Consider the following 12,279-nt stretch of genomic DNA (forward strand, 5'->3'; position numbering starts at 1 on the left):
GACTCGATTCGAGAAAACTCCAAATTAAGTTAGGATGATAGAATAAGATTCAAAAATTCGATTAACTCAAAAATTTTTGATTCGATTCAATCGAATGCTCACCCTTAACTCTCCCTATATAAATAGAGCCTTGGGTCATTGTTTTACACACACTTGAATTCAAGAGAAAATTGTAGAGAAAAAAATTCTCTGAAGAAATTATTTCAGAATTTTCTAGAGATATTTTTCTAATTTACAACTTGACCCAAAAGTTTAGAGAAATTGCGAAATTACCCCACTGGTAATTTTTGTGAATTTTTTTTCTGATTCGAAGCAAGCCTGCACTCGGTAGACATGAGCTTGAGGATAGCGGAAAAGACTACTTGGTCGAAGTGCTCATCCTAGACGAATGAAAAAGGTACAATTTTGGTTAACTGTTTATTACTTTATATATCCCAACCAAGATCTCGTTTTGGAAAAACTTTTAAAACTCTGTTTTCCTTAAATTTATTTTTCGCTACATTTTTCAAACTCATTTTTCTCAACGCTCTACCGAATTCTCGTCGGACTTCCATCGCCACCACTGCGCGGCATTGGTGATTCCTTTTCTTTTCTTCACCATTTTTCAATCTCTGTCATCCTTTTAGTAATCGAAATCCTATATCCCTATTTCCCTTAGTTTTAAACTTTTATGTTGTATCTTGACTCACTCTTTCAAGTGATTTTTCTCTAGACTCAATCCCCTCTTTGACTTAAAACCCCGGTGATCCAACATCCCTTTCGATTTAATCAAGTTGGGGTAAGTATGGTAGTGGAATAAAATACCACTCATTCCTCTCTTCTTTTCCTTTAGGCTGAATGTATATAGAGGGCATAGTATATTTTCCTTCAAATGTTAACATATCATATACTACTCTATGTTGAAGGGTCAATCGATACTAACCTAGAGAATCATTAACGTTGGGAATGATATCATATTTCAATTGATTTCTATAAAAGTAAGTGTTGATCAGGGCGTTGTTAAATGGACTAATGCCATAAAATGTTTAAAACAACCTCCCTAATGAAAGATTACTTTTGTTGATAAGTAGGTAACTTATTGATTAGATCCAAGTGTGGGCGTTCTTAGAGTGGTGTATTGCTTTGGATTTACAATCAAGTGTGGGTTAACTTACTAGAAAAATTATATATAATATTTGTTGCCAAATAAAATATATTTATTTATAATTGAAACCTTATTAAAAATCTTCATAATATGAAATGTTGAGAATACACTATGTATTCAAAAAGGGATGCCAAATCCATAAAAACGGTGATACTCTAGTAAGTCCCTCAAACTGATCGTTTAGTGATCGTATATGTTAATTGATGTGATTGATGATTGTTGTGAAATTATGTACATATTCCCATTTCTCATGACATGTGATATGATGACATTATATGATAGGCGTAATATATAAATCATGCCACTGATATTGAAGTTGAGATTTAATTCCCGTGTTAAACATACCCTACATGATATTATCTAATTTGCATGTTTCAACATGCCCAATGTGCCAAGTGATATCTTGAAATGAGCAAAATGTTTATATATGTTCATTATGGACATATCACATACATGGGGTGGGATATTGTAAGGAGGAAGAATTGGTGGCTTCGTCCACAACCTACATGGCAGCTTGTCTGGGAATATTGGTGGCTTCATCCACATTGGAGTGCTTAGATGGATGAGTTCTGGGGAACTCTTTTTGGAGTGTAACAGTGATGGGTAGGATGTTTTATAAAAACTTGCATAATTGTTTTATAAAATTGCACGGCCATGATCATGTGCATCAAATTTGATTATGTTATATGATGAGTATGTGTTTACTATTATATAACTAATTGTTATTTAACTTGTTATAAGACCCACACTGGACTTTAAAAGCTTACCCCATTAGTTTTATAACCTTTTAGGTAATACACGAACTTAGGGTTTGGACTCGACATTCGGAGGAGCCTCTCGGTTGGATGTTTTTAATAATAGGTTTATGAACTATTTTTGGATGTTATTTTGGACTTTGGGACATTGGACTTTATAATTGAGTTGTTTCTTTATTTTACCATTTTAAACTGTCATGCATGCATGATTGATGAATTCACGATATTTGAAATTATTGAAATCCTTTAGATTATTTATGATTTTAATTGCTTTTAAACAAGTTTATAAATTTGTGATTTTTAAATATTTTCAAAAGTCTGCTACTAAAATTTTTTATCAAATATCATTTTAAAGAAACTATTAAAAATATTAGAAAACCTTTGCTCAAATGATTTAAGACGATATTTTGATATGATAATAAACTTCTCAGTTATTCATATTTTAATAAGTATTTTTTAAAAACAAAATTAGTCGATATTTAAATTTAGAGATTTTCGTAAAAACAACTGCAACCTAGTTGCATTCAACAAGTAAATGTTTTCAACATTTTTAATGTGACTTTCGTGATTCGACCATAATTTTTAAATCAGATTTAGGGTGTTATATTTTTCATCTCGTAAATCAGGGTTGTTGGCCTCTTTGATCATCATGCCAACGAAAGAAATCACGGCCAACAAATTTGTAATTTGAGCAACCATAGAACCTATGCCCAACATTCGGCCTCTTCCATGTGGTCCATCTTGGGCGCTTCAAACTGTTGTAGCATACTACTCCATGATATGTAGATTACATCAACATATGGTGAGATCGAGGGTTACAAATTGAGGATGAAGATCCTGACATTTTCCTAGTAGTTGAACCAAAATTGAATGAGAGAAGAAATTTGTTTAAACCAACCATATAAAAATATAAACCCAAAACATAACTCTAACCCCAATAGTGATTCCCAGCTAAATCAATACAAAAAGAAGGAATGATTGGTATGAAAAAAACTCTTGTTTCTTGGATTACAGTGGGTTTGTTAGTTGTTTTTGTTTCACAAGACTAATTGGAAGGGGAAAAAAATCAAACTTGTTTTTAGGTTTTCAGGAAGATGAAGACAAACCATTTTATTGGTTTTTTTTTTTCAATTTCAGAAATATTAGTAAAATCACATTTTAATGAGACAAGAAAAAAGGTGAAGACTAATCGCGTTCCGATATGTGAAATTTTAAATTCATTAGCAACACTTTAACGGGTTATGACAATTTTGAAACTCTAATTGATTGTACTTTTCTGAATTAATTTTTATAAAATTTTTAGTGCTCCACTTTTTCTAATACTAAACTAAACAGACTAGCCTTTAAAAACTCAGATTCTACATTCCTATTTTTCTTGAACAACGACTGTAATATGTACTAAAATTCCAAATGTATAATATGAGAAGAAAAGACAGCCGTATGTTTGCAATTGGTAGGTGAAAGGCAGAAAAATGCGTAGCAAGTGTAACGCCGCCAACCATACCAATTATAAATTTAGAAAAGGAATGACTTCCAAGTTCCATCGGGCTTGAATCATTCCAACTGCTTATTCTTGCCTTTCTGCGCTCTTGTTTCACATTTCTAGTTGAAATGTGTAAAGACCATAAACATATTTTGAATGTATTTTTTTTATTAATTTAAAATAATTTATTTGTTAAATTTCAATTGTTAATCTTCACTTCATAAGCAAAAAAAAAAGAAAAAAGAAAACAAAAAAAAAGGACAAGCCAATGCACAAACAAACCACATGATTCACTCCATCATTCTCCATTTCAATTACTCTTTAATTTTTCGCAAAATTCCAGCAAGAACAATTCTAGCCTGATAATTCATGGGAGGATCAAATCACCTAAATAAATGGCATGAACGACCAAACCGAGACCCATATTGTTGGCAGCCAAAAAACCTTCTCTTTGGGCCATCCTTTGAGCATGAAGTTGGCAATCCACAACAACAACAGTAATTATGTTGGGTTATTCACTTCTTGCCATTGATGATGACTACTCTTCCATACGTCCGTTCCTTCCTTGCGTTTTCCCTTCCCGATTTCTACTCTTCGTTGCTGCAACAGACAAAAGAAGCTTCAGCATTCAATTTGTTCCCCCAAATGTTAGAGTTTAGGGCTATTAATTCTAAATGATTTTTAGTGACAAAAATGAAAATAAATTATTTGAATGTAAAATAATAAGGTGGATATTAATATCCTAGGTGGAAAACAAAAAAAATATGCTTGAATGGCAGCTTAGAATTGTAGCGACGTAAAATTTTTTTCTTTTTATCGCTAATTGAGGTGATTTATTGGAAATTTGAAAACCAACTATCGATTTTATTAAAAAGGGAGTCGCCACCGATCTTTTTTCTAGGTGTGATCGGACACCTAATAAATCATCTTTTTTTGAAAAGAAAATTTATTCTTGAACAAAAATGAAGGCCAAATTTAGGTCTACGTCAAAAAAACCAAAGTAAAATTGGGTTCGGGAGTCAGTTACGCACGAGGAAGGTATTAGCACCCTCGCGACTCCCAAAATTGGTATCTTTATTAAACTCGTGTTGTCTTGATTTTCAAAAGTACGAATTCAATTTGACATTTACTCGTGATCCAATTGAAAAATGAGAATTTTTAGTTTTCGATTTTTTAGAAAGGGTGTCCCGTTTTTTAACAGGAGCCTACGAATTTCACCCAACATAGCGATAAAATCGATGGCTTAATGTTAAATCGGTACATTGCCTTATTTTTGAAATTAATTAAAACATATGAAAAAAATATTTCTAAAGTGAGAATTTAAAAATAGATAAACGACACAAACAATAATATCATTAATGAAAAATATTAACATGGAATACTAGAATATTAGAATAACAATAATAATGATTATTTACAAAAAAAGGAAAATAAAACAAATCATGTAATAATAATAAAATAAGAAAAATTATATATTTGGTAATAATAATATAAAATAATAATATGTACATAAAATACATGTATATATGCATATAATAAAAGTATGTAATAATAATAATATCTACAATAAAAGAAAATATTAAGAGACGTACATAAAATATATATAAAAAATATTTACAACAATAATATAAAATAATGATATGTACAAAAATATATATGTATATGTATATATAAGTCAATAATGATAATAATAATAATAAAAGAATATAAAAATAATTTAATAATATTAAAAATAAAATAATAGGTAATAATAGTAAAAAGGGTAAATATATATAGTAAACACAATATTAAAATAATACTATAAATATAAACGACATATATATAATGAAAACACACAATAATACTAATATTGATATATAATGATTGCAATTATAATACTAATGTAATAAATGTAATAGTGGTGATAATATAATAATGATAGTATGAATAATATATACAAAAATAATAATAAATAATAATAATATTAAAATACAAAAGCTACTATAATAACAATATTAAAATAAAGTAATAAAATCATCGCTACATATATATATATATACATAAGATATACACTAATATAATAATAATAATAACAATACTAGCAATAATAATAATTAGTAATAATAATATATACACAATATGCTATTAAAAAATATATATATATAATAGTATTTAAGAATATATACATAAGATGATATATAAATAATCTAAATAACATAATATTGAAAAATATACATATACATAATAAAATATATACTTAACATAGTATTAAAATATGTATACATAATATATATATTAAGAATAAAAGTAACATTAAAAAACAACTATAAATATATATGAAAGTGTATATATATATATATATACACGTAAGTATTAATTGAAACTAAAATAATGCTAATAATAGTAGAAATATAATAATAATAATAATAATAATAATAATAATAATAATAATAATAATAATAATAATAGTAATAGTAATAGTAATAGTAATAATATAAATATTATATGCATAAAAATGTAATAATAACAATAAATAACATAATAATAATAAATATAAAAAACAGAATGACAAAATTAATTATTAAAGTATCAAAATGATAAAAAGGGATTAAATCGAAAACAAAATAGAAAGCTCGGGATAGATTTTAAAATAAAAACAAAAGAGAAGGACTTATTTGAACACGCACAAGAACAAAGGGGGATCAAAAGCGCTATATTTCAAACCATTAAAACGCTGCGCAGTGAGAGGGACTAATGTATAAATCGGATTAAATTTTAGGGCCAATTTATAAACAAAAGATAACTTGATTGCGAAATATGAAAATGCGGAAGGACCGATTGCGCAAATAACCCCAAAAATGAAAACACGCGGATCCTGATAATGGGTCGGGTCGCCTGCGCGGGTTGAGGGCCAAACGGCGTCGTTTTGTGGTTTCCAAATCTCCATCGAAACTACGTCGTTTTACCCTTCTATATAAGTTAAAATTTTAACAAAAAATTTCATTTTCCCATTTCTCTTAAAAAAAAAACAAAGTCTTTCTCTCCTTTTCTCTCTGCCAGTCAAGGATCCAGCGAGGAACCGGTCGATCGCCGCCGTGTCGGGTGCTGGCGGTGGCCAGAAAATCGAAAATGTACCCTTTTTTATTTTTTTTATTTTTATGTGTGTTTTTTATATATGTATGTGTGAGAAAATAAACAAAACGAAAATAAATTTAAAATCACTTTAAGTTTCGATTGTAACTCTAGCGTTTTGGCTGCCCGATTTGATGTTATTCTGGTGTTTTTTTTTATTTTCTTTTGATCACTGCTTGTATGTGTGTCAAAAACTATTTTTGCATTGATAAAGAAATGGCCAAATAGATCTAGCCGAAAGAAAAAAGAAAGAAAAAAAAGCCCCCCTTGATTTTGGCTTTTAATTGGCTTATATAGCCATTTACACTGCTATTACTTTTTTTTCTGTCTTTTCTTGTTACTGCTTGCAGGGGATGGGCATGGGCGGTGGAGCAGGTGGCCATGGTAGACGGTCAGGGGGTGGTTGCGGCGCCAACGAGCTAGGGGGCTAGGGTTTTTTTTATTTGTTTTTTATTTGGGCTGTTTGGGGTTAGTTTGGGCTTAGGTTAATACTGGGTTTAAGGTTTGAGTTAAAATGGGCTGATGTAATTGGGATTTGGGTAAGGGTTGTTGATTTAGGTTGGGTTTTATGGTTAAAGTTTAGGTGGGTCAAAATTGGCCTGTAACAGCTACCCATCTTTGCAATTTTAACGAGAGTGATCAAAATAATCAAACTATATAATGTGAGTGTTTATTTTGTAATTTTTTCGAGTGTCTAAAATAAAAACTGTTAAAAGTTAGACGATCAACTGTGTAGTTTACCCTTAAAAATAGTTAAAAATGGTTGAATTACCCTATTTGCATTTAACTATTCTATTACCTAAATTTGATTTATTTAAAATTTTTTTTATCTAAATTAGTGTTCGATTGAATTGTAATACTAACTCATCAGGTGCCAAAATCATAACGCTATATTTGATAAGAGTATTGTTTTTTCTAGAAGTTTTAGTACATTAGTTAGCAACAAATTAATTTAAATTGATAATTTCTAACTATCACATGATTTGTTTGTGGCAAAGAGAATGATTTTTTTTTTTGTTGCTTCTTTTGAAAATGTCTTGTTTTTACAAGAAATTTGTTATCCTTAAATTTATACCAATTGTATTTTCATTTTATATATGACCATTTTAAAAATAAATACTAATTAAATCTCTGGTTGAAACCTCAAATACTAGAGGTTCAAATCCTGTGATGGTTATCCCTTCCTCCAATTTTATGTACTAAAAATATTAACTTGATTTATAATTAAGAATCATTTATAAAAATAAAATAAACATAAAAAACTATTTCTACTAATTTAATCAAATCTTAATGTATTAAATCAGTATAATATTTAATTCACTACATTCTCAATTTCTTTTTATACTAAATTAGACAAACAATCACTTATTAATTAAAAAACTCATAGATTCGACATTCATTTTTGTTTTATTGAACATGAGCTAAAATTCCAATAAAATTTTCCAATGTACCCCTAACCGTCCAACGAAATGGGCATCAACTAATTACTACAATACATTAGCGGAAGAAAAGACAGCTGTATGTTTGCAAATGATTGGCCAAAGGCAGACAAATGCAAAACAAGTGTAACGCCGCCAGTCACCCAGGGGAACGCTGCAAATTCTTTTATGGTCCGAAATTAAATTTTAATTTTAATAATAATAAAAATATAATTTTATTATTTAAATAGTTTATATCTTTATAATTTTTAAAGGTTTAAATTAAATTTTTATCATTTTTAGAAAGATCAAACTGTAATTTTATCTTTATTAATTTAAAATTTTAAAAAAATTAAAGAACTTAAATAGAAAATATTCTATTTTAGGAGAGTTGAGACCTCTGCGAACCCCCTAATTATACCGCTGCAGTCACCATAAGAGAATGTCTATCCCTGTAATTAGATATGGGAAAATTCAAACCGATTCATTTCGAATAGTGCACTTTTTTTATTTGAAAAGTGGATGCAATGTAGGATATGATGAATTTTCTTTTTTGAATAGTAGATTTGGAGTAATTATGATAATTGCTTGTCTCGCTCCACTATATACATTTACTATTTTATTCTTCTATATGTAAACTATTAAAAGGGTAAAATTGTAGTAATGTAATATAAAAAATTATATATTTTATGTTTAAATAATCACTTAATTTTAAAAGATTAAAAAATTAAAGATAAATAGCAACAATTAAATTAAAGTAAAGTGGAGTAAGGTGAAGATGAATGTATTTAACGTCTATAAAAGTGAAAATAAATTTTAAGATTATATATTTATAATAAAACATAAAACGAGATAAGTAGTAAAATAAAATATGCTACTTATAAAACGATAATGATTTTAAAAATATTCATCATATCGTGAGTCATTACCATCTTATATGTGACGGTAGCATGTATGTGTAGATGGCTTATAATCTCATTACCTACTAAACTCTCCCTCCCTTCTATTTCTCCTTTTATGGCTATGAGTGTATATGTATTTATATATATATGTGCGAATATTTGATTATAAATTTGGAACTTCCACGCGGCTTGAATTTTGATGGTTAGATCTCAACTTACAACTATTAACCACTCCAACTAATTCTCGCCCTTCTTTTCTCTTGTTTTACATCTCTTGCGAGAATATATTTTTAGGGGTGAAGTTAGAATAATCTTTTAAGAGTTGAATGAAATTTTAATTTTTATAGTTTATATCTTTATAAATTTTAAAGGATTAAATTAAATTTTATAATTTTATAGGGCCAAGAACAATTTTACCTTTACTAATTTAAATTTTTTTAAAAAATTTGAGGACTTGAATAACAATTTTACATTTTAAGGGGCCGGACCCATGCCAGTCTCCCTCTAGATTTGCCACCTATATCCTTCATTTGAAATTTTATATTTACTTTTATAAATTTATTTTTATTTTTTAGGTTTCAAAATTTAAATTTAAGTATTAATATTATTAAAATTTTCTATTAAATTTATTAATGTTATATTTTGAATTGAAAAATGATACTTACTTAATAATTATGTAAAAAAACCCGATGTTGTAATAAACTTGATTTTAACAGACAAAATTTAATGATGTTAACAAGTAGATTTGTATTTTAAATTTAAAAAAGTAAAAGGCTAAATTTAAATTAAAGTAGAGGACTAAAATACAAATGTATAAAAAGTACATGAACTTGGAGCATATTTTAGCCTAAACATATTATAAGATAAATCAGTTGTATTTTTAAACATCACAGATAAAGTACCATAGACGCCTCCATACTAAGAGTCAAATTACATTTTGGTCGAGTAAATTAATCATTATATGTTAGATTAAATAGTAAATTTGTCATTTTCATTAAAAATTTTATCTCTTCGTACTGTTAAAAAATGGAGTGGTTCACAAAACAACAAGACAGTGATATTTGGCATGCCACGTGTACCTTATGTTGACATATAATGGTCATTTTTTAACAATAGAAATAGATGTAATCTTTAATAGGAGTATTAGTTTACTTTTAGATCTAATTTATAAGGATTAATTTACCTATTTTAATAAAAAAAATATAATTTAACTCTTAATATAAGGAGGTTGATAATTCTTTATCCATATTTATTTATTAATATGGGTATTGAAAATCTTAGACCGCACTAATAAATAAAACACGACACATAAATCAGTAAGTAAAATAAATAAAAATAGAGGACTTGTAATGAATATTATTTTATATATTTTTGGTATTTAGGTTATCATTTTTATCCATGTCATGCATATATTACACATTGGGTCTCTGTTTCAGTGCATACAAAAGGGTTTATCATTTGTAAGCTCCTTCCAAAGAATGGCGTCCATCTTCAGGGCTTTCCAAACGATTCTCATCATTCTAATTCTAATGCCTTTTCTCCATTCCTCTTCTCGCATCACTACCAGTAAGCTTCTCTCTTTCTCTCATCTTTCTTCTTCTTTTGCTTGTCAAAATGACATCTTTAACAAATTTGGCATGCAGAAACAACAATGGCAGAAGAGACCTCCACAGCCACACAGGTAAACAAAAACCCATCCTAAAAACTGAAAAAAAAAGGCCTTTCTTTTACATGAAAACTTGAAAAACCATAACTTTCTTCAGATTTTGAGAAATATGGTAAAGTTGACCCTTTTATGTATTGGAAAAATAGGAGCTTCAAAGGAATAAGCAGTTGCATAGATTAAGGGGAGGAGGTTCGGTTCTGATTGTAGAAGAGAAAAGAGAAGTTCCAACTGGACCAGACCCACTTCACCATAACTGTGAACCTACAACACCTTAATCACCTTTTCTATACAACACACTGCTGTCAATGGCATGTGGGTTTCCATCAAGTTTTGTCCATCTCTATTCCTTATTTAGCTATGGCTTTTATTGTTCACTGAACTTTTTGTCTTTGTAAGAATTGGTCAGTTTTGTATATATTCTAATGATGAAAGTTCTTTCTCTATTCTCCTTTTTGTGAAACAAGATATATATATTTCATTTTAGCTTGATTTCTTTGGTCTAACTTGTTTGTTTGAAATTGAATATCAGAAAAAAATTGCCAAATAGAAATACAAATCAACACAAATAATATATTTAATTAACATAATTGTGATATTTTCATCTTTGATGTTTTCAAAAGAAAATGCTGAAGGTATACTATATTTTTACTTCTTTTTTTCTCCAAAATGGTTAATTTCTTGATTAATTTTGATGAATACAATATTGGCCAGTTTTTCACTGCATTTCGTTTCCTTGTATTTTATTACGGCTTCCCTAAAAATTGTTTTGACTCAGTTTTTATTTTTAGTTTATTATTTCCCAGAAACTTTTGATAGGATAGAATTGTTAGAATTAAGTGACCCAAATTCTTATTTAAATAAAATACGATGGAAAATAAAATAAAAGTAAAATCCATATAGAACTAAACTTCTTTTATTTTATTTTAGAATAAGGTTTTAAACCTTATTAAACTCCATCTATTTTATATTGATTAGGATAAGGTGTTTCAATCCTACTAGAATATGGCTTTGCAAGCCTATAAATAGACATAGTCTATTCCTCTTGTATTTGAGTAAAAATTTTTCGACATAGTGAATTTTCTTCTCCTCTGCCCGTGGTTTTTTTCCCGAAAGGGTTTTCACGTAAAATTTATGTGTTCTTTATTTTTATTTATTTTATTCTATTTTATTTTTCACAAGAATAAATTTCAAGAATATTAATGAGAATAATTTTCTGGAATTTGATTAGTAGTAGTACTACTATACGTTGTACTGAAATAATATTAGTACTATTTTGGCTAATTGACAACGAAAGAATTCACTCCCAATTTTGCCTCTCTCTATCTAATTTTTCTACTCCATCTGTATATATGTATAAGCCAAAGCTGTACAGAAATTTGTGAAATATGCATCATTTGAGTTGTTAGAGTAGAACATTATCGATCACGTTAAATTCGACTTTATATTTTGAAAAGAAAATGAAAATTGGGAGTCGCCACCAATCCTTTTTACTTAGATGTGATCGAATCATCTAGAAATTTAGTCATTTTAATAAAATATTTTGATTTACTAAAACAACGATTTTGGTCTACGAAATTCGAGAAAACGGGTTTGGGAGTCGGTTACGTATGAGGAAGGACTAGCACCCTCGTAACGCCCAAAATTGGTACCTAATTGATTAATTAATGTCTTAATGTCGAAATTTAAAAACTCGAAAAGAATTAAAAATACGATCCTCTCTTTTTTAATGTTGATTTCTTACGAAGAATTTGCTTGCGTAAATCGAAACGGGTGTTAAAGACTTTCTTGTCCCGAAGTAAT

At 28.5% G+C, this 12,279-nt stretch overlaps 1 protein-coding gene across 1 annotated transcript; it reads left to right on the forward strand.

The window, feature by feature from the left end:
• The first annotated feature begins 10,181 nt into the window (after positions 1-10,181).
• LOC108488290 (CLAVATA3/ESR (CLE)-related protein 40) lies at positions 10,182-10,942 on the forward strand. Its single transcript, XM_017792579.2, has 3 exons — positions 10,182-10,379; positions 10,457-10,494; positions 10,626-10,942. Exons 1-3 carry the CDS (start codon positions 10,217-10,219, stop codon positions 10,752-10,754), a joined length of 330 nt encoding a protein of 109 aa, XP_017648068.2. The 5' UTR covers positions 10,182-10,216; the 3' UTR covers positions 10,755-10,942.
• The last annotated feature ends 1,337 nt before the right edge of the window (positions 10,943-12,279 follow it).

Source organism: Gossypium arboreum, chromosome 8 (genome assembly GCF_025698485.1).
Source record: "Gossypium arboreum isolate Shixiya-1 chromosome 8, ASM2569848v2, whole genome shotgun sequence".
NCBI classification, from domain to species: Eukaryota; Viridiplantae; Streptophyta; class Magnoliopsida; order Malvales; family Malvaceae; genus Gossypium; species Gossypium arboreum.